We start from the raw sequence: 23806 nt of genomic DNA on the forward strand, positions 1-23806 counted from the left end.
AATTTTGTCCCCCCTTGGAGAGGTTTTGTTATCGCCTTGGCCATCGTCCCTGTTACATGGCTAATTGCACTTTTGCAGTTAAGTTTGACTGCAAGCAAAGTTCTTTTTCCTTTTGTGTGTCCTTTCACGCTGATGATTACGGTGGCCGTGGCAATGTGAATTGCCCTGCTTATATGAAACTGTTTAACTTTTCATTTTTTATGTGGCAAGAAAAGTCCGGTTAGGAGTTTACAACGGTAATAACTCTAATTTGAGCAAATGCAAGACCAATTCCATTGCAAATGCATGTTTGTTACTCTCATTTCTTGACGCCTAGTCAGGGGTAGTAAGCGCTATACAAATACTTCTTTGTACCAGAATTTTCCTTGCGGGTACAGCTTGTTCCAAGAAAACATGTTCATTGGAGATGGCCCTTTAAGTAACATTGCTATTCCAAGATGGCGACAATATTCGCGTTCCCTTGTGCGGAACGATGCAGAATGTGCCAGTAAGAAAACAACGAGCGCCTTATATATCAGCGTTGGAATTTCAGGCGGTCGCGAAGCCATCTTCAACTATGCTTTTGCATCCACGGCAATAGGACCTCAATAAAAGAAGTTAGGATGACACTGTTTTTTTGAGTGTTCAATGAGAACTACTGTGATGTCTGTGTTCTTGCTCCCTAACCGTGCGATTTAAATCGTACATTAAAGACTTTATCATGAATTATATTTTATTCCTGAAACAAGTCCTGTATGTGTTTAAAATATTAAGCTACACGTTTCCTGACCCGAAGTACGATAACACACTCGGGTGTTGTGCGCACATGCCCGAAGAGCATTCCCTTGACCTCGGTGGTAGGTGAAGCGCCTGGAGGCGGCCCCTGCGCGCGCCGGGCGGTGAGCTCAGCAGCGCGCGCCGCCTCCCCGGTGACAGCAGACGCACAGCATGGCCGGGTACCTGCGGCTCTGGAGCTCCTGCAGGGCGAGGGCCAGAGTGGGGCTCCGTGCCCTCGCCGCCCGCCCCGCCACGCCGACCCCGGCCGCCCCGCTGCGGGCGCGGGCGCTCCCCGGAGCCCGGGGGCCCTTCCACTCCCAGCGGCGGCACCTGCAGACCTCCTGGGCTCGCCCCAGCTCCCTGTCCGGAGGGGACGGCGGGGCCGAGAGCAGCGGAGGGGAGGACGGGGGAGAAGCCTACTCCGCGCCGGTCATGACTGCCCTCGCGCCGCTCATGATCCCCGAGGTCTTCCCCAATGTGCCGCTCATCGCCGTCACCAGGAACCCCGTGTTCCCCCGGTTCATCAAGATCATCGAGGTGAGGTGGGGGCACATGCCGGGCTGGACCCGAGGGATCCAGGTGGGCCAAGGGCCGGGTGGGTGTCGTGCAGGGAAGAATGCTTAACTTTTGGGGTGGCCTGTTCTACGGTCGGTGCATGAAATGTACCCATAATCTGCAATTAATTTGGAAACGAGAATGCCAGCCCTTGTTCTCAGCACCCGTGCAGTAGTTTTACCATCACTTCCAAAAAGTCAGCAGGTACGCTTTAATACTACAGTACCCGAGTCATGTTTACTCGTGGCTGGGGGTGAAGTGATAGGATCACAACAGTTATCCTGAACTTTAGACACCTTGTGAGGTTAGGTGCATAGTGCATATCTGTCAACTTGTTACCAAGTGAACGTTTACCCTCTTAAAATGACCAGAAACAAGGGGTGGAGTTCGGTTTACTGTCGTTTGCAGGGAGAGTCACCCAGTGAAGCCCTTGGTGGCATTTGCCCAGTAAACAGTGTAAACATGTTTGTAAAGTGGATGGCACCTTCCATTGGAGAATGAGTACACGTCACGTAAGAAGGGTTCCTTGCAGTGCAAGTGTAGCAATGATGGAGGAATAGATGCTGTGTAATTATTTTGCATGGAAATTCACTTAATTCAACCAGGCGTGTGACGAATGATGGATTGCCCAAATAGTATAACGTTAACCACTTAATTCTTTTGGTGGTCCTTATATAATGCTATGCATGGGGTATGCCACAAAAAGGAGGACGGTTTAATAACAACATTCAAAACAAAACTGACTAGTTGCACTATTAATTGCGCTAACAAAGTGCTCAGTAGTCCAAGTCCTATGTCCTTGCCGCCTAGGTGTCTGTTTCCTGACAACTGCATGTTGCAGGGAATACGCCCTCCATGGTAGGGGTGCAGTGACGATGAGCAACAACCCGGTGTCGCGGATGCTGCAGTACGTTGTCTCGTAAACATAATGCATGAGTTGAGAAGTACTCATGGTTCTTTACATTGAAGAATAGGAACAAGCTTAGATATCGGTGGCCTCCTGCGAGGACTGTACTGATAAAGTAATACAACTTTTGCCAAAGTAGAAGTTCACATGGGCAGCTGTAAGGCATTTACTATTCAGAGGGCCTTTTCTATACTGTTAACTTGTTCAGGTGCATGATGCTGTGTTGCTCCTATAGCAGTTTGCTGTGGGTGTGTTTCCTTGTGACAAAGACCTGTGTTTTTCAGGGATTGCTAGACTGGTGTGCTGAAGGAACAGTGGATGTGTCGGCGGGGGAAATATGGCATTGAAACGGGGCAAAGTGCTTGAGAGTGTGATGAAGAGTGTGCTCAAAGTAAGAATGTTCTAGCAGTTTGTGTTTTTAGGAATAGCTGATTGGACATGTTTTGTGGAGCAGGGGTCTGTCGCTCCTTTGCTCTGTGGACCACCAAGAGTGATGCCCTACACGGAGTTCCTATCTGAGGAACCTTTAGTATGCTCAATTTGACCTTTGTGGGCTCAATGCGATAGCATTGGCTTTACTGGAGGCACCAGCAGGCGTATGTGCCAAGGCTCTCGAGGGACTTTCCATACAACTTTTAAATTAGCCTGGGATGACCCGAAGAAAACCTTGGTCTGCAAGTTAAATAGTGAGTAGGTGACACATGGGGAGCCTCCTTGGTAGGGCTACAGTCCCACATGCGTTATGACCGGCTAGAATGGCCTCCTGTTCTGTATCTTGAAAGTTACCTTAGTCCTTGGGACTGAGTAGGATATGTTCTGGGTTGCCCTTGAGGGATCACTGCTAAGCCCATATGTTCATGAGACTGGTGGGCCGGCAAAGAAACTTCAGTTCAGTTCCTCCACTGACTCACAGACTTAGGTGCTCATTACGAGTCTGGCGGTCCTGGGACCGACAGACTTGTGGTGGTGGTCAGACTGCCGCCAAAGCAGTGGTCTGGCTTCCACATTACGACCCTGGCGGCACCGCCAGGTTGCCACCAGTTGACAGCCTGGCGGTGCCGGCGGTTTTAATCCGCCAGGACAGCGCTGCAGGCAGCGTTACCCTGGGGATTACGACTCCCATCTCCACTGGCTTTTGCATGGCAGTCCCACCGCTATGCAAAGACTGGCAGAGATGGGACCCCCTGCACTGCCCATGTACTTAGCACGGCAAGTGCAGGTGCCCCCATGGACAGCCCTGTTGCGATTTTCACTGCTCAAATTATGGGCAATGAAAAGTGCGACAGGTGCTGTCGCACCCAACGCACCGCAACATTCTCGTTGGCTCGATTACATGTCTATGTTGTGAGTTTCCAGGTAGCCTAGCGGAAAACTGATAATAGGGCCAGCGGGCGGAAAACCGTAGTGGCGTTTTTTTTTTCCGACCCAAAGAGTTTGTCGGGTGGCCGCCGCCGTCTACCAAACTTTTTAACAAGGGCCCTAGTCAGACTCACTTATTTATCAGTCACTGTTAGATTCAGATTCATTTATTTAAATGTCTGGGTGAGGCAAGAGCATGTTAAGCACTCACACCCCAACAGATTCCCTCCATTCACACGGAGCATGAAGTATCCAGTCTGCGTGGAACGGACAAACTTATTACATTCTCAGATAGCTGCCAACTGCGTTAGAAGTCGAGTACAGTGAGTGATAAACCAGAATGAATCATTTTGTGATCCTAACCAGCTATTCATGAGGCCACCGTGATGATATTGTAAACGTGCTGTTATCCCCAGAGGCAGCAAGCCGGCCTGTTTGCCAAGGATTTGAATAAAATGAGATTATTGCTCTCAGTCACTGGGCATGTTCAGGATTCTGGAGCCCAAGAACCAGATAAAGAAACTGACAGGAAGACTGGGGGGGCTGACACTTAGCAGGCCTCCTGGTGATCGTGTTTTCTGTATGTATGCATGGTGGGCCTCCCCTGTACGTGTTGCTGTCAATTATTGAAGGGGGGTGTTATGATGTTTAAAAGCTGCAATGGGAGCTATTCTGGGAACTAAAGTATACACTACCTTTACAGTGGCTTGAATAAAGTAGCAGGGAGTCAATGGGTTCGATGCTTCAAGGACGTTGCAAACCTATAGTCTGTCTGCCATTTCATATACTCAGTAGCTCCAGCCCTGGAAGAAATTAAACGGTGGTGTCTGGTTCTCCGCAAGCAAGTCATTCCGCAGACTGAAGAAATGCAGGGGTTGTCTGTACACCAGCAGCAAAGAAAGTGTCAACAATTGACATTGTAACAAAAGGTAGAGCCATGACTGTTGTAGTGCTGCGGGTGGGATTGAAAAGCAAGGTTCATTCCCACTAGCTGCCGATAACTAGTAATGCTTCGCTGCCATGTACCTATAACGCACACAGACGACATATCTTGCCCTATTAGAGCTTTGGAAATAGGTAATGAGAAAAAGTATACATTAAAATAACCGAACATATAGTCAGAAATCTTATGTACACACGTCTATTAACACCGATTAGTGCGGTGTCACTCTGGCTTGAAACATGTCTGCCGTGAGCTGGAGCGCTGCGAGGCGGCTTCATGCAAACTGGTTTACAAAAAGAGAGCGGCTTTTTATGTTTTTAACGCAGCCGGAGAGATCTACGAGCAGCATCTTGTGCAACCTCTGCTCACGTCATGCCGGGCCGCGATGGAGGCACTGACCGGCCTGAGCTGGGGGTTTCTGCCTCTTTTCAAGGGCGCTGCTCTCGTCCTCCAACAAACCTGCCTAATGCATCTGAATCGGGACATGTTATGGCAGAACTCTGGCGGTGATGAGGAAATCCGAGCTAGTTGTCCGGGCCAGTGTCGTGTTGTGGAAAATACAGTGTGGACAAGATTATCAGTGAAATTACATGAACAAAAACTGACCCTGCTAGTAAAAGAACGAGCAACAAGAAGTTTGAAAACAAAAAAGTCCAATCCTTCACTTGTATTCTGCGGTGTATTTTACACTTCTTTGCTTTAGTAGTATCACGTTTGATCAGACAGTTTCGTGTTATGGTTTTATGATGTGTCATTGTTCTCAACGGAGTCCTTCGTGCTGACACTTCCAAAGCCTTCCAGGCCTGATGGTGTTAGAAATGCCATCGACCCGTCTATTGCTAGCGAGGTGGTGCTCCAGTCACATGTAAATGTTGTCTCAGGTTGATTCAGAGCACAACCTATTTGTTTTTGTGTAATGCAGGTAAGTTGTGGCTACGCTGATTTCACCTCTGACAAGTGGTCAAGGATCTACTGTACATGTCCGCCAGTGAACTTTAAGCACGTGTTACACTTTGTGTGTGACTGTACTCGGTGTTCATCCGCGACTACACCGTGTGTGTGTTTGGGATGCTCACAAAGCACACTTTCAGATAAAGCTTTCTGTTATCTGCATAGGCGACTACGCATAATTTAATTATCTAGCATGGTTTTGAAGGATCTAATAGAGGCCAAATAGTTGTTGACTGGTCGTAGACCCGAAAGAGGTTGACTTGGAATAGTTAGATCATTTTTCTTTTGACCAGTTCAGCGAGCCCGAAGTTATGTTATTTGTGCTGATAATTTCCTGAAACACATAAGCGTCCAAGAGCTTTGTCTTCCTAGTTTTCTAGAATGGTAACAAGGGTTGAAGACTCATTGGATACTGACGTATTGTCATGGTCAAGAGTTACTTCTTCACGCTTTTTTCACCCAGGTGTAACGTACCACTTCTTAGTCTGACTTTTACACACAAACTGTTCCTGGTGGGCTTCAGTTGTTTGTGTTGTTATGATGCAGCCCAAAGCTTCTCTTTGAATGTATTGAGAAGACAGCTGTCGTGTTGTCAGGAGCCACACCACTTTACCCACAAAACTCACTGAAGATAAATGTGGGTGTGTATGAAAAAAACTCAGGGAGCCAAACACAGTCATGATTTTCCTGCAGGGCCTAATTGACTTCTCGAGCGTAAAGTTCAAGCCACGCCCAGGCACAATTCATAGGTAAGTACTATTATCAAAATAGTCAAGCAACTGTGCCTGATATCCAAAATTAAAATAGTTTTACCTCAGTCCGTAAACAGGAGAATTGACCAGACCAGTTGAGATATCTTCAGTAAATTTAGAACACACACTAGAATAACTTTGTTGCAAAGACTCCAAATCCAATTAGTGAGAAAATAAAAACAACAAACCGTCTGGAATAACCTGCTAAATCCCAGACGCAGGCTCCAGATAGGTTAGTTCAGCCTTCTGCTCTAATGCCCTACAACGTTTTGATCTGTCTCCCCGCCCTACAGCTCGGAGCCATATATGACCGTATTAATCTAATGTTGATCTATTTTGATGCCAGTATATGGATTGAAATTCAACGAATTTTTAGTTCTAACTATTTAGTCTTGTGAGATTATAAATGCTTCATGAGTCACATTATTCCCAGTTCTCGTTGCTTCCCAAATGCATCTTCGGTAGGCCCTTCTTCAGGAATCAAAGGGGAGAGGGAGCTTGTGCTTTGCATGGAAAGAGACCGTATTTTACACACATAAACATGTGTGATAAGTTTTAGAAAGCACAACAAACCTCCAACGTTAAATGCTCCATTCAAATAGAAATAATATAACGTGACATGTATACTTGGCAAGAGAGCACCAAATCTATGATGCATTTCACAACCAACTGTGTGGCGCAATCCAAAAATGTTGCTAGGCATAAGACAAAAAGACTCCCAAACTCACAGATTTTGTTCTGATATTGTTTGTGGCTCATAGCCTTTCACTATCTGAAGACTAAAAAAAGAAAAAGCCCCTCGGGTCAAGCGATGTAGATAATTTATAGCGTTGTACTAGAGGTGCCTTGGCTTGAGAGAATCTGATACCGACGGATGGTCAAGGTTTTAGATCAAATACAAAACCTCACACATGATCACGGGTGACAACAATAGTGTCCCAGATTAGATTATGAGATAAAATGAGCATAGGTCACATATATGATCACCATGTTTGATAACAGTTTACTCCAGGAAAAGAGTAGGTGAATGGGTAAAAGGAAAGCAGTGCTGTTCTTATGTCAGGTTTGATTGATGTAAATTATAACATTCTATTTCTCAGTTTTATTACATTGCGTCATGTTGCCCAACTGAATGTGAGTTGCTTTTCTTTTTGATTTAAGATCAATAAAAAGATGTGGCACTGCTGCTTGATCTGTCCAGTCTCTATATATTTTTTTTAGCAAGAGGCACATATTGAAGTAACACAAAGAGAAACAATTATGATATCCCCAGTTATAAGGGATCTTCCCTGGCAACCCCAAGAATGGCAGAAAAAGTTTAGGATCTGCTGTCTTGGTAGCAAAGCTCTCTACAATGGCAGATCAAGCTATCTTATCAATTTCCTGAACATTGTTAGGGGGCTAAGGGCTTTAGAGGAGTACAAACTCACTTTTTTTGGAACCTCCTAAATTTCAAACCTCTGAAGCTCTAGAGCAGTGTTGTCCAACCTTTTTATCGCCGCGGACCGGTAAATGTTTGATAATTTTTCCATGGCCCGCTTGTCCCATTGTGTGACAAGCGGGCCACGGAAAAATTATCAAACATTTACCGCCCGCCACAGTGGGGCGGCCCGGTGCCGATTGATCCACGGACCGGCACCGGTCCGTGGCCCGGGGGTTGGGGAACACTGCTCTAGAGCAATCTTTTTCGGCTTTCGATGCCTCCACCTGCTACCCCTTTTTTCCACATTTAAGATCAGCACAAAACATTCTTTCATTTTGATAAGTCTAAAGACTTACCTTTTTAAGATCTTTCTTGGTGACTTAGACCTACATACACACCCTTGCCATTAGACGGATTGTTTCCTTTTCATTGAAGAAATGTTTATTCATATTGTTTCGTTTGCGTATTGCTTGTCTTAGGGTAAGGTGTTCTATTACAGTTTGGTGCAGCAGTACTATATAAAACAATCTTAATAAATAATGCTAGACAGATGCTGTGTTGAGTAGGTCTGGAGTGAAGTGCTACTTGAAGAAGTAGCAGATTTTCTTGTTTTGAGTCATTCGGTGATGTCTTTCTTATAGAGGGGTATCTATGCATTGGTGATTTTGGGACTGGGTGCGTGCTCTGTCCTTGATCAGCATATTTTGTATGATTCAGGAGATTTATGTATATTGCAAAAAATGTTATGCATTTTCTTTGGATTCAGATAGAGTTAAGTTTGAGCTGCACAACGAGTTGATTTTTTTTGTCCAGAGAATGGGTGCCTGATGTCTCACCCCCCAAAGCGGTTTTGAAGAAAAAGATCATGCCATATTGAGGACAGTGCTTTTAAAACCCCAAAGGCACATCTGTTTCACTCCCCCCACGTTGGATAAATGTGTTTGTCGTTTTGAAAGATATGACGAATCACAGTAGTCACTCTCACGTTTGGGTCTAGGAAATGCTAAATTTTTGTGTTTTATATCCACAAACAGAAAGAGCCGCTCTTTAAGCAGCTCAATGATTTTTTTTTCTTTCTGAATGGGCAACATAGAACATTCAGGAGTAGAGAGCTGGGGCTATTTCTTGCGATTGCATCATGTTTGCTAGCAATGAATCACTGTTCAAGGATGCTGTGAGCTACCCACTGTCTCTGCTTTCGGCAAGCTTCGTCTGCTTCTGACCCTGAAGAAATGCTGATCACACAAGTGGTTTTAAATGTAATTTCAAGCAAACTCTGAATGCTTTTGTCTTAGTTACAGTTTAGTGCATTCATTAATTTAGAGAGATAGCCAGCTCCCCTGGTGAACTTGTGAATTGATGCCATGGGAGTACATTTTACAGTTTGGAAGTTAGGGGTGGAACACTAATTCCCTACTTAAAATAATTAGGGCTCCTAGTTTCTTAGTATTTATTTATTCAACATTTCTGTCTGTATTTATCCATATTTTTGCTCATTTTTTCCGTATTTATTCATTTTGATTGTGTTTACTGTATAAATAAGCTGCAATGGGTATTTTTATATATTTATTTAACTGATAAATATATACTCATTTGAATGTCCAAAAGGTTTCAGTGGTATAGAGAACACTACCGTTATCGGAAAAACACTTGCATTGTTGAATATTATAAATAACTGTACATCTGCACTTAATTAAGCCTAGTTTTGAAATCTATTGTCTTTTTTCAACACCCCTACCTCTTAATCTGTACACCTACTGACCTGGCACTCGTGGTTGACAGTAGTGAAAATCATCCCTGATTTCCATATTATCAGTATTTAGAAATATATACAGACAGGAAAAGATCAATATTTCTGTTTGTATTTATCTGTAAAATCAGAGAACACAGAAAACTGGGAGCCCTAATAATATTGTTTCCCTTAAATAGCAAGGCTTTTCTTTTCTGTATTTGATCCCAGTGCAGACAGATCTAATTATATGATGAGACTGAGGACATGTGGCCTAATGACTGCTATGATACTAATTCTACTATCTAGAGGGCTCATTTATATTCCGAACTATGGCACTTGACAAAGAATCATGTGCAATTGGGTCCAATCAGTTTATCTTATAATAAGCATACTGTACATATGTTTAAAAAAAAAATACTATTCATTGTTCGGTTCACTATTGTCCAGCTTGTATGTTACCAGTTCACTGTTCACATCTTGTCTTGGTTTCTGTTACTTGGTTATGACTGAACTGGACACCACTCAGTGGTCCGAAGTTTAACACTTCTTTTTCGAAATTTTGCTCCTTGCTCCTGCAGAATCAAAATCAAATGTTATTGTTATTTAAAATTATAATGTAAGATATTAAAAATTAATCGAATGAGGATGGTCCTAAAATGGAGGCACTAAAATGACATTATGCCATCATTGCAATAAGATACAATGCAAATGTTCAGCTCAGTTATTTTCCTGCAGATTTGCCTGCTGCAGTAATTGTTACGATTAAAACACACAACTTCTCCTTGAAGCTCTTACGCTATTTACGCACCTAAAACAGAAAGACGTAATCAGACGTCTTATTGTACAAGTTGCATTATTATTTACTTGTTGTTTTTGATTTTTTTCTGGTTTTGCCGCATGACAAAAGAGGTTAGTGTTTTAAATCTTTTGAATATTTTTTTTAGGTAAAAAATAAGAAGCTGGTTGAGCTGCTGCGACGGAAGGTTCGTCTTGCGCAGCCGTACGCTGGTGTTTTCCTCAAGAAGGATGACAAGTAAGTGGCTTTGAGGCTGCACATCCTCTCAGATGAATTCCCATTCTTGGAGAGCTTACGTAGAATCAAAGAGTAATGCGTATCCACACAAATGCTTTCCACGGATTCTATAAGTCTGGTTATCGGTTACACACTACTACTCTTTCCAGGCTTCTGGGAATGTGCACCAATGTAGTAATTGTTTCATCTAATTTCAAAACAATTATGTTAAATTATGCAAACGTGGTTTACCATGGAAATTTCAGTCAAAGAACATAATAAACTTCACTAGTTTCCAACGGGTAACTGGCTCGAGCATAAAATCTCTCAAGCGAGACATTTTCTGCGCGGACCAATCCCCCACTAGGGAAAATTACCCCAAATCGCTTAAGATTTAAGGGCGTTCTGCAAAATGCACATGCCCCGAAACTTTTAAAATTCACCTGCATAATGAATGTTTTGCCAAGGCCTACTCCTCTTCGCTGTTTTTGCTTGACCTGTTCCCAACCAATAACTCGATTACAGGTTTAGCCTTGCCGTTGACCATTCACTGCCTCATCTCGGCGCAAGGAGTAGGACTGCGACCTCACTAACTAAGTGTTTTTCATGATTGTTACTGGTAAAGCTCACCCTGCATATTATTGCCTTTCGAGTATATTGTTCTTCCCAGATGAGCCGACTCCTCTTGCTAAATAGGACCTGAGGAGGACACTTATGAGGACGTTTCATTATTAAAAAAGAGTTGTTGGAGGACTTCACCTTAAACGTTGGCTCCTCTGCTGGTTTTCACAGATACACACTGTAGAGCATTGGAGGTCAGTCCTTAAACTTGTTCTCGCCATTAGAGCCAGACCAAGAAGATGGTTTGGGCATTGTGTGTTGCTATGCTCTTGGTTCGCTAGGCACTTCAGTTTTTTTCTTCTCTTACAGCAATGAATCGGATGTGGTGGAAAACCTGAATGAAATCTACCAAACAGGGACATTTGTTCAGATTCATGAGATGCAGGATCTCGGAGACAAGCTTCGCATGATTGTCATGGGACATCGAAGGTAACTTGTGGGTTGGTCCTAAAGTTATTGGAAGTGGTGAGCATAGGAGGCGGGGCTGTAATAGCGCTATACCACAAAAAATATAGATTTTGTTTCTGTAGTTGAAGTCATGGGCGGTTTTTTTGGTGCACTATAAACTGTGTAAAATGTTAATGTGCAAATTACTTGCCTGGCATGGAAGTCAACAGTTGTCATGTAGGAAAGCCAAATTGCACCTTTACTCAAATTTGCAGTATGACATTTCTAGGCAGCCTCAGGACGTCACCTGTGATTAAAAATGCTTAAATATCGTTTTGTATTTAATCCTTCTGCCATCAGAAAGAGGGAGAGTGATATGCAAATGCATTAATTCAAAAGTACATGAGAGCTGTGCGTTTGTATATCCTCATTCACCAATGACTAGTACGCAGGCGCTCATTATTTTGTATAGATCCTGCATTGACCATGACAGCTTTCACAAAGTCCTCCTTTGCTAGTATACCGTGCATTGATGTATTTGTGCACACTTCAAAGACCTATATGTGGCTATATTTATATTGATTTTGAGATGAAAGTCCCTTTCCTGTAGTCCCAATCAGTTGATTCATTGTTCCTCGTTAATGAAGCAGTTTTTTTTTCTTCTTGGACAGGATTAGTGTCAATAAGGAGCTAGAGGTTGAACCAGAAGAATCTGAAGATGAGAACAAAAACAAGGTGAGAAGGAAGACCAAGCGGTCCCGGAAAGAGCCAGAAGACAGCCAAGGAGCCAAGGAGCAAGAGGTGGAGTTAGTCGTCGAGCCCGCGCCTGACTCCCCTCGGGAGATTCTCATGGTCGAAGTTGATAATGTGGTGCATGAGGATTTTCAGGTCACCGAAGAAGTTAAGGTCAGTTGCAAAAACATACTATCATTTGAGTGTTCTTTTCTATGCTTATTTACACAGCCAAATAATGATAGCTACACAAATGTTATTTCTTACTATAAATGAGCAACATTGCAGAGAATGAGAAAATGTTTTTGGGATCTGAGGCATATAAGCTCGAATTCAAAAATAGCCAGCCTGTGATTTTCGTGTTCAGAGGTTGTATTGACCTAGAACGGACGGGCTAACAAAACCACAAAGAGATTAGGTTTTATTTGATTTAGAGCATGGGTACTCGCAAACATTTTCCCAGGGGCCAAAAAGTTTGGTCGGTGATGTGACCGAGGGCCGCATCAATGCCAGCGGAATGGCAGTTGGGCGAGGGGATTGGGAGAACTGGCGGTTAAGTATTGGTAGGTGAAGCGAAGGGTATACATCTAGTGGCTGAAATGAGCAATATGTAACTAGAAAACCTGGGACTAATCTTAGCTTCCCCACTTTTCCAAATTGTGTGGTCCTAGGCAATTGCTTAATTTTAGGTTCTGGGTCTGCACCGTACAAATCTGCTTCTGTGTTGGTTTTAATAAACTATAATGTTGTTCATCTCTCATAGGAGCCCAGGCCACTCACAAGTGCACATAACATCTGACTTGCTTGTTTAATTCACTATTGGGTATTTGTCAGGGTAGAAGTGAAAATTAATGTTTCTAAATTCTTGTTTGAAAACTATCACATTTAAATTAATACTCCTCATTGTACTGATACAATAAATTATACTTAGGTGAAATGGACTGCGTGTTAATTTAATACACTTTTTGAATTTTGAAGTAACTGTTATATTTGTACACTTTTGCTGCAAGATGTCTTAAGAAATGAACTTGCTTCTAAAGTGAAGCTCAGGACTCCCTGGTTACTTCCTCTCCTTAACACCAGTTGACCTTGAAATAAAATATTGCCTCTATATTTACGATCTAGTGAAGAGGAACCCTGTACTCCTGTTGTCCCGGGGGCCGCATGTAAAGGTCGAGTGGGCCGCGTGCTGCCCCCGGGCCGTACTTTGAGTATCCATGATTTAGAGGAATCATGCAGAAGGTATGTCTAGCTTAGCAGAACAATTGTGTTTGCAGTATACAGCACAAAAAGCACAACTGTGTATATATTTGAGAATCATAAATCCTTAATGTAGATGGCGCTTAGATGAAGGCACATGATATGGAAAAGTGTGATGCCCCATTAAAGGAAAGCATTAAAATAAGATTGCCACTCAAGCTTTATGAAAATTCCTTACCTTTCTGCTATTTATGCTTCACAGGCACTTACGGCTGAGATTGTCAAAACAATCAGAGACATTATTGCCTTAAACCCACTGTACAGGTATGTGAAATTGATACATCTTTAATTGCTTATCAGTTTGTTGGTCACTCTGTGCTTTGTAATTGAGATTGTTGTCGCCCACCCTGAACCAAAGGGTCAGTCTGTAGACAAGAGGAGGCTGCGATTTTGTCCGCCCTCTCATATCTTTGAAAGCAAATGTGTGATCTTAACTAAATCTAAGGTAGAGAATAGTGGCTGTCATTGTGCTGCAGAGTAGGCCTTTGTGGCAGGAAATAGATCCAGCCCTCCTTGATTAGCCTGTCTGGGGTTGGGTTTAAGGAGAGGTTGTTAAACCTGGTCCATTCAGGTGATAACAGCCAGCCCTTATCTGGACCTTACTCCTGGGCTCGAGTTTGATGTTTCACTGTGGTCATTCTGCCCTTGACCACACTTTCAAGTAACTGTCCAATAAGTTGATATGTGCCCCAGGTACTGGTGACATTATTTTTTAGTCACGTTTCCTTGCCATTCAGATTAATTGTTGGTTTGCATTTATCTACAGTCTGGTAACTTGTTATACTGAATTTCTTCTTTGGTGATCATTACCCGTGTCACTTTCGCTCTCATTTATCATCACAAAGCTGTATGGTTATTTCTTCATAGATGTTTAAACTGAAAATCCAACATTTCAGCAGGGGTTACTGTAGAGGCCTTTAACAATGTTGTTCCCTTGGACAGTATCTGTTCAGTAGTAGAGGGTCGCAGATCTTGCATGAAGAAACAGATGTTTATTTTGTTCCCTTCCAGGGAGTCCGTGCTGCAAATGATGCAGGCAGGCCAGAGGGTGGTGGATAACCCCATCTATCTGAGTGACATGGGAGCAGCATTAACTGGCGCCGAGTCCCAAGAGTTGCAGGAGGTGCTGGAGGAGACGAATGTAAGTAGCCCAGCTTGATCTAAACCTGTTACATATATCAAGGTAGTGATAGTTAATGCTGGGGAACTTCTAACATGTCTCAGCTTGCGTTTGTCTCTGGTTGGTGTAATTTTATATTAGAAGATGGTGGTAGAGTGTGTTGTTGGTATTTAGCAAAGTGTATGACCTATTATATTCCGACAGTGTATGTAATACTGGGGCGCACAGTTATCACCAATATACCTACAATACACAGGACGGTAGCATACAGATAGTATGTAATAAACAGGTAAAGGTTAGAAAATCATTTACATGGACTAACAAAACCTTAATATTACTTTATGCGTTTTATTGATCTGTTGATGTCGACCAAATGTGTAAACCAGAGAGCATACTAGGAAAATTAATTCACTTCCAGTATTTTCTTGTCCATGTAGAAGCCAAACAGCTACCACTTGTTTCGTCCAGGTGGATAGAATCTTCTCCAGGCGGACATGTTTAGTGTTTAGACACACTTATTCTGGAGCAGTAGGCCTATAATAATCAGTGACCTTTTGAACTGGACGATATATATCCAGTAATTTGATAGGTTGATTTTATTTTTAGGCGGTAGTGAAGGTGTCCCCATGATAAAGGGATGTCTAGATCCTGTTTGGTTAGTTGGCAACAATGTGTGTATGAGGCCCGTAAAACAGGCTAGTTTATATCAGGGAGATTAGTTTTTCAGCAACATAAACGCAAATATCTCAAAGTTACAAATATCTGGAAGTAATTTTATCATGTATGTTGACCGGCCATCAGATCTGTTGTTTTGCTCTGATAAGGCTAAAGAAAATACGGGACAAATATATATACCTGAGATCCTTATATACGAATACTGGTGTGCTAACCACCTTAGTGTAGCTTTGGATGTATACATTTTAGATTAGAAAAGTTATTTTTAATTTCCCAATAAGGCCAAGACTCGACTGTAAACCAGAGCCACAGAGTGTCGAAGACACCCAAAGTGTAACTCTTTTAGTTTCATTTAGTTTCTCCTTATTGTTTTTGGTTTTGGTTAATGCTCACATACGTGTGCCGCAGAAAGATTATGGAATCTACTGTGGGTAGCGCCTGTACAGGGATCTGTGAGGCTATAACAAAGTGGGAGCGCTTAGGAGCGGCTGCAAGGTTAATGGTGACTGGGTTATCAGCACTGCAAATTGTGCTTGTTGTTGAACCTGTGAATTTTCATGATTTTCTGGAATGTATTTTTGGTAGGAACTTTTGTGAAAGTGCCCTTGTTGAGGCATTGCTACAATAGTCTGGACAGTTTTCAGCCAATAGCAAGTGATTATCAGGATTTTTGCTTCTTGTTGAGTTGACATTTTCAACATTGAATGTCTCAATGTTATTTTTTTCAGTCTACGGGTGAGTCATTAGTAGTTTTGGGGTGATAGGAAGCAGTGCCATATTCAGAGGACACTGGTGTGTAATATTTGCTGTAAGAAAAAGTATGGCACAGTAAGTCACTATTTGGTCACGGCTGCAAAAAGATCTTAAAACATTTTCAAGTGTGTATTCTCTTTAGAAGTGAAGAGGGTGACTGGTGAATAGCACACAGTTTTAAGTTTATTAAAAATTACAATCTAGAGAAAATATATTTTGCCCTAATTTATGGTTGTCGCTCTAAAAATCAGATTTGAGGTAGAACTGGCCGAATGTTATCTATAGTCCCCAAGAAATTGTTGACTGCTAAGGAGCTTTCTTTAACCACCTGGAGAAGTCCTCTGGCCGGAAGGAGCTTTATTATCTATGAAGGAGTCCAATTCTGTATCTAGTGTGAGTAGAGAAACCTGGGCATGCGGCCCAGTTAGTAAATGTCCATGAAAAAGGTAGAGGTGAACGGTAGGGGAAACAACATGTGGAACGAGGAGGTCAAGAGGTAGTGTTACACCCTCTGCTACGTCAACATTACATGGGTTCATGTGCAAAAGACCTTTCCCAGCGGATTATAAACCACGTGGTGGAGATTAGTTGACTTAATGTTGACAATCGTGTAGATGCTGTAATGTTCTGTGTTTTTGGTGAAAGTTTGTCTCCAACACAATCTCTCAGAGATGTATAGTCTAACATACTAGTGAGGGTGTGCATCATATGTACACATGTTTCTGGAGTACACGGCTTGAACACCTCTGGCCAGTTTGGGATCCATTGTATGACCAGGAGGCTTGGCTCTCTGCCACATATTGAGGTTAATCAGGCAAATCATATTTATTGTGTATAAATGTATTTTAAAATAAAATCCTGACCCTCTTTTAATGGATTCTGTTACAAGGGATCTGAATGCATCCAGGCTGTTTGTGGGCTTCTGGAGGGGCGTCTGTTGCATGACCAGAAAGGGAGGTACAGTTGATTTGTGAGAGAGGTTTGTGAAAGAGACGGCCAGAAGAGCTCTACGGATGGCACATGGACTAAATGTCATGAAGCAGCAAGTAACATCATAGCCTGTGGGTTTGTAGAGAATGAATAGAACAGGTAGCTTCTAGCTCCTTTACAGTGTTATGCATTATTATGGTTATGGGAGTGATTGGTGGAATTTCACTGCGGGACTGGATAAGCCCTGGAGTTTCAGTTGGAATTAACTTATTGTCCTTCATTTGTTTGTCTCTTTCTCCCTCGGATTACTCAGTCATTTCTCCACAGTATCTGAGGTTTCCTAGATTGGGCTCTTGATTTCTCTTTGATAAGCCATCATTGAACCTTTTTTTCTTTTTTCCTATTTGTCTGCCTGACATTTTTATTTTAATTAATGTCAAACCCTTAAACAGAAGTGGCAGCATTTGTGATTTGACTTTGGGAAGGAGACTGTAGGGCACTTTTTAACCCTTGATAGCTTTGCTTCTGTTTGTTGTTTAATCTTACAGTTATGAAAATTTGTAAAATATTTCTCTTCCACTTGCTAGATTCCAAAACGTCTATATAAAGCCCTCTCCTTGCTGAAGAAGGAGTATGAATTGAGTAAACTCCAGCAACGACTTGGACGTGAGGTGAGGCTGTTGAGAAATGTTTCTTGTGCGTCAATGACTGGCCCAGTCTTTGTGACGAGGAGCGTAAAGGCCAGGGTTATTTTTTCTTTTCTTTTTTTGCAGAATGCAAACAGGTAAAATCATACCAATTGGATTATCTTACTTCCTTTAATTACTGGGTGAATTTCTTTATGAAAAACAAAAATTATTTTCCTGTTGGACAATTTTTAGATTGTAAGGTAATTTACCCAGAACCTCTTAAGTATGCAAAACCACAGAGAGTTTTTTCACAGGGGACCACGTTCAGAAAATATATGCTAAATTCTCTCTGCACACGTTACACTATCCTAACTATCCTTTGTGTGGTGCCTAAGAACTGTGTAATTGATTTTAAAAACACCACAGGGCTGTTGGTGTTTTAAAGTGCGCAGGCGCTTACACATACACCTCCTTTTACCCCAAGCTTTGTAAACCTTGCTGCATATATTCTGGATATTGTAAGGCACCAATGAGTGTTCTAAGCGTGGAAAGCCTTCATAAGGTCATCAATAGTCACGCAATATGATTTGCAGTACTCTTATAGAGGTCACTAGTAGGAAAGATCCTTTCTGTAGGGAAAACGTAGCATGGCTTACTATTTTCCCTACCCACATTATTAGTGGACAACATACCACAAGGTGTAAGTGGATAGTATTAGCCCTTCTGTTGAAAGAGCATAGAACTTGCTTCTACTCATGTTGCAGTAGGCAATTTGCATAAACTTGGAGCCTAACATATGTGTAAATTCCTGAGACAATGCCTCCTGTATTCAGCTGTGGTTGGAGGATTGCACAGGTGGAAGAGGGCATGGGTCAAACGCACTGCCACAATTTACGTTGTTGTGGTCGTACTCTTGTTGTACTGGGTATTTGCAGCTCCAGGAAACAGATTGTGCTCAAACAAGAGACTGATAAATATGGCAAAGAGTGTGAAACACAAGATCCCTCAAAGTTGCGGTGCCGTCCGGAGGTATTGTGTAAGGGATGGAATAGCGCCAACGAGCAGAAGTGGGAAAACTAATGCAAATGGATTTGGATCCAATGCAGTAAACAGGTGGAGAAAATATCATCAAGGATAATTTCTCTATAATTGTTATTGTGGTATGGTTCATAGTATATTTCCTTATGATAAAGCTGTGTATGAGTTTGAAATTAGAAAAATAAGTATTTAATTGGAGGCCTGTAACTGATGGGAATAGCATTAAAGAAGGGTAGAATTTAATTGGTAACTTTTTTTTCTTTTGTTTGTCTGCCTGAATAGGTGGAGGAGAAAATTAAGCAGACCCATCGCAAGTACCTCCTTCAAGAGCAATTGAAGATCATAAAGAAAGAGCTTGGGTTGGAGAAGGAGGACAAGGACGCCATTGAGGAAAAGTTCAGGGAGCGTTTAAACAGCTTGGTGGTTCCAAAGCATGTCATGGAGGTCATTGATGAAGAGCTGAACAAACTCGGGCTCTTGGACAATCACTCGTCGGAGTTCAGGTATGAGCCTTGTAAAAGTCAGTGTGTATTTCATTGTGAGTGCCTCCTCACCCACAGAGGAAATTAAAAGAATATTCAGTAGACTGTACCATCGGATGAAAATAAATTTGTGCACTCTTAGTGTCCATTATTATACTTTTCGCCGTAAGTTTTTGCTTAACAATTTAAATGTATGCAAATGGATAGAGTAAATAGGTGTGCTTCTGAAACAATCGTTTCCCGTAGTCACAATGAGAAAACTAATGATTTTATATATTTTGACGTATTTGGTTACATTTTGATTGGGTGCTTTTCCCCTTGTCACTTAGGCCCTCATTACAACTTCGGCAGTCTTTCCACAAGACAGCCGAAGTCGCGGGCGACAGAAGACCGCCATATTAGGAGTCAATTTAAATATTGTTTCTGATCCCGTCGGCCTGGCCGACGGCAGAAGAGGGGTGTTTCCACCACCAGCACCTTCACGCCAACAGGACTCGATATGTAATACGGCGCGGCCGTTACCTGAACGGCAGTGCAGTGCTGGCAGTGGAAAACAAAGACCCATCCCCTCCTGGGTGACCACCTCGCTGAGACAGGTAGACCGTCTGAGGGGGAAGGGTTGTGTGTGGTTTGTGCGTTTATGTGCAGCTTTATGGGTGGGTGTGTGTGTGAGTTCTGCATGTATGCGGAGGGGAGAGGGTGTGTCGCGGTGCGAGTGAGTAGGTGTGTGTATTGGGATGCATGCGAGTGGGGTGCAAGTGTGCAGATGAGGTGTGTGTGCGCCCGCAAGTGTGCAGATGAGGGGGGAGTGTGTAAATGTAAGCGTGCTTGCAGAGGGTGGAAGGTGCATAAATGCAGAGCGGGTGGGGGTGTGAATGATTGCAGAGGGGATGCATATGTGTTAGTGGGGGTGTGTATATCAGTGGGAGAGCGGGTGGGGGTGTTTGTATGGATATGTGAGGTTGGGTGGGGGTAGTGTTGGCAAGTGTGTGGACAGGTGTGGGGGTGTCTGCATGTGTCTGGACATGTGGGGGTGCATGTGCCGGTGACAGGAATGAGGATTCCTATCACCGGGTGCGTCTCGGGCAGGGTTTTCATGGCGGGGCAGCCGCCACAAAAAGCATGGCTGTTCACTGCCTCCCCATATGGCCGGCGGCCTTAGGCCTGCCGCCACCCAGAGGTGCTCCGCGATGGCGGTCCGACCGGACCAGCGGGGCTGGCGGTGTTGTGGCAGTTTGGCTTTGGCCAAACCGCACAACTCGTAATGAGGCAGTCTTTACTGCCGGGTCCACAGCGGTTAGACCACCACCACCAGTTTGGCGGTCTCATGATCACAAACTCGTAATGAGGCTCTTAGTCCTGTTTCTAAATCTTTACTAGGTGTTCAAGAAGTAAGTGCTAATATCAATAAATCGAGAATAAAACAAGCGCCTAAATTGCCTATATTGGGCAGCACAGTTGATAACTGCAGCAGCTAAGTTTTTCACTTTTTACTGTGAGTACCATCACAAATTAATTAATGTAGATACTTTGACTAATTTTTCTTATGGCTGTCCGCAGTTTTATTCTTTTTCACCACTGAGGTATCTGAAAATGGGGTAAGAAGTAGATACTACCATTTAATGGTTTCATGTTGAAAGGAGGAGCTCTGTTGGTAACAGAACAGAAAGGTTTGGATACTATATAAGCCGTAGGCGAAAACCCAGGCATTGATCTGCTGCCATTGGGTTTATGTGGTGCAAATGTCTGCTGGTTTATCAAATATTCCAGCTATTATCAGTCATTCAGTCTGATTGTTGCAGGGATTTGTAGGCCCTTGCAAGGTATCCAGGTTAAGGCACGATCAGGTATTGATGCGCTAATTGTGCAGTAGGGGCCTTTGCAATTTGCAGGAAGGTCATGTCTTGATCCATGCAAGGGCCTCATGATATGAGGTATCAATTATTTAAATACTGCGAGTCAGTGGCAAGAGCTCTTTTTTGGAAGAAACCACTACTGTTGATCCAGCGGCAGATATTCTGGATTTTTACCATTGTTTCCAAACAAATGCGAGGGGCGTGGTGTATAAAACAACTCAGCAATACAGACCAATCATGTTCTTTGTTTATTCTTTCCTCCAGTGTAACTCGCAATTATCTTGATTGGTTAACATCCATTCCGTGGGGTAAATACAGCCAGGAGAATCTGGACCTCGCAAGAGCGCAGGAAGTCTTGGAGGAGGACCATTATGGAATGGATGACGTCAAAAAGCGAATTCTGGTAAAGGACAAATCACATTTTGAATTTAATTAAGGTTATTTTATAGCCGCCTGTTACTCTTCCCTCTTTTAATATGGATTTCAAGACCTCACTATGTGTCAAAGCTGTAAAGAACCAGTTGTTCTGCATTCACCAATGAATCACACCCAAATACTCCAATATTTTAATTGAGTCACTGTGCTGTTCATAAGAAATCTGGGTGTGGCATACGGGTGTCGGAAGACTGACCTCTGTGGGATGCTGTAAACTAAGTGTTTGTTGCCTGTGCTGACGAAAATAAAACATCCTCTTCAACAGCACAGATCTTCCACTTAATAAAGTCATGGCCTTGAACAGTGCCCATTTTCGCCATTCTAAGGTGTATTAATGAACCTCTGTCATGGGCGAGATGCCTTTCAGCGGATACACAGAGAGAGGTCATGGCACCTCAGACTGCGCTAAAAATAAAATCACTCTGATCCAGCTGTCCGTCTCTGTTTATGATCAGAAATATACTTAATTGTTGGCAACACAGCTTGGAGATCCCTCCTGGATAAATCTAATTTATAATTTTCCCTTTAATGTTTTAGTTCTTTTGCCAACGTAAATCCATTTTGGTTTTGGTTTGGGGAGATAGTAAGGAAAATACTAAAATGGGAGGCGCGCTTGCATCAACTTGAAAAGTCCTGATGCCAAACTACTGGAACGTTTTATGCTCACTGAACACACATCAGCAAGCGTGGTCCCTCCGCTAGGGCAGAGAAGCATCTCACACCCTCCCCCCTTTCAAGGAGCAGCAGCTGCAAACCTTTTACTATAAAACAATAATAAACAATGTTTATTATCGTTTAACAAATTATGTTTATTATCGTTTTATAGTAAAAGAGGAATTGCGCATGTATGTTTGGCTGTCTGTCTCTGGCCAGCCGAACACACATGCTCACTGAGCGCTCTCCAACCCGGCACTGTGTTGCCGGATTGGAGGGTGCAGGTAGAGACTTTCACTCTGCCTCGTAGTGCCCTGGCTGGGCACTCCAGCCAATCCGAACGCTGCTGTCATGCTGCCAGCAGCATAACAGCAGCATTCAGATTGGCCGCAGGGCAGGCTGGGAGCTTGTGCTTGAGGCTGCAGAAGAGGAGCAGCGAGAAAAGTACTTAAAAAAAAAAAAATTATTCCCCCCCTGCACGCGGCGCCACTTCAAAGCACCGCGTGCCGCTCCTGCATACCAGGAATAGTACACTGCTGCATGTTGTATTTATGTCCTTTTATGTTTTACTGTGCAATTATATCACTGTTTGGTGATGGTGCTAAGTAAAAGTGGATCAAATGATCTGCAACCACTATCTAACCAATCTGCCCACTATCCACGATTGCCGCTACCAAAATCCTAAATCACAGCCACATCCATGCAGCACTCCTGGACTTTGCTGACCCCTTACGGCTCTTGGATAAAACAATGATGGTGTTTCACTACTATATATTCTAAAATGTGCTTCTCCGTGAAGCTCAATCGCAGGGTGTAGCTGATCTTCACCCAAAGCTGCCTCTCAACCCAAACACTGACAGCACACTGTGGACATTCCATTTACTGTGTATAACCCGTGATCTATCATGCTTGGATTTGTGTTTTAGCTTCTTAAACACTGCACTTTCAGCCATCACACCATTATGTACTCGTCTTTATTTCAGGAATTCATAGCTGTAAGTCAACTGAGGGGGACAACTCAAGGAAAGATCCTTTGTTTTTACGGCCCTCCTGGGGTTGGCAAGACCAGTATTGCCCGCTCAATTGCCAGAGCCTTAAATCGTGAATACTTCCGGTTCAGTGTTGGGGGAATGACAGATGTCGCAGAAATCAAAGGACACAGGTAAGCAACACACCTGCAAGGATTAGGATCGAGAGTGTTATCACCAGGTCCTGCATGGTCACTTATAGTAATGCCACAGATCAGTCCAATGAGATTGACAAGATGATGATCTAGGTTAATGTTCTCGGCAGATCACCCAAGGGTTTGTGAGGGCATATCTTAGTACCTCATTTCCAGCCTCCTCCACGCCAACTGTGAAGCTAACATTGGTGAAGGAGAAGACCAAGGTCGGGTCTCTAGAAATCCAACCCACCAGCAAGTAGCTTATGTGAAAATGTCCAGTTAACTTCAATGACTTCTGTTGGGGGAAGTTATGATTACACATATATGTGGGTGACATATTTGGAATCGATATGTGATACATCTGAATGTTGTGCCCCTCTGTTGACTCCATAGGCTCTCTGCATATGTTGCATATATACTTTTTGAGCTGAGAATTTTTTTTCTCCAAATTGTGGTTTAGATTGAACTCCTTTAAATATTCTTCATTGTTTGTTATGAAATGTTAAATACATTTTATGAACATATAAAAATGTGGCCAAATAATATGTTCTTGGAGCGTGTGCACTGCGAAACACAGATACTGACCTTTATTATTAGAAAGAAATGTCAAATCCCTACTATTGTTTTACTTAGAGGGGAGGGAGAATGAATGAAAATATAATTGTGTTTTAATATAAAT

The 23806-nt window shown here is 42.9% G+C and overlaps 1 protein-coding gene across 1 annotated transcript in view; it reads left to right on the top strand.

Moving 5' to 3' along the window:
* Nucleotides 1-836: 836 nt before the first annotated feature.
* Nucleotides 837-23806, top strand: part of LONP1 (lon peptidase 1, mitochondrial) — a 51914-nt gene continuing 28944 nt past the window's right edge. The window contains exons 1-10 of the mRNA XM_069216658.1: nucleotides 837-1293; nucleotides 10323-10411; nucleotides 11321-11440; nucleotides 12070-12304; nucleotides 13593-13654; nucleotides 14402-14531; nucleotides 17456-17539; nucleotides 18818-19038; nucleotides 21138-21276; nucleotides 22946-23124. Coding sequence (XP_069072759.1) covers nucleotides 928-1293; nucleotides 10323-10411; nucleotides 11321-11440; nucleotides 12070-12304; nucleotides 13593-13654; nucleotides 14402-14531; nucleotides 17456-17539; nucleotides 18818-19038; nucleotides 21138-21276; nucleotides 22946-23124 — 1625 coding nt within the window. The 5' untranslated portion in view covers nucleotides 837-927. The remainder of the gene's footprint in view (nucleotides 1294-10322; nucleotides 10412-11320; nucleotides 11441-12069; nucleotides 12305-13592; nucleotides 13655-14401; nucleotides 14532-17455; nucleotides 17540-18817; nucleotides 19039-21137; nucleotides 21277-22945; nucleotides 23125-23806) is intronic.

Source organism: Pleurodeles waltl, chromosome 12, assembly GCF_031143425.1.
Source record: "Pleurodeles waltl isolate 20211129_DDA chromosome 12, aPleWal1.hap1.20221129, whole genome shotgun sequence".
NCBI lineage: Eukaryota > Metazoa > Chordata > Amphibia > Caudata > Salamandridae > Pleurodeles > Pleurodeles waltl.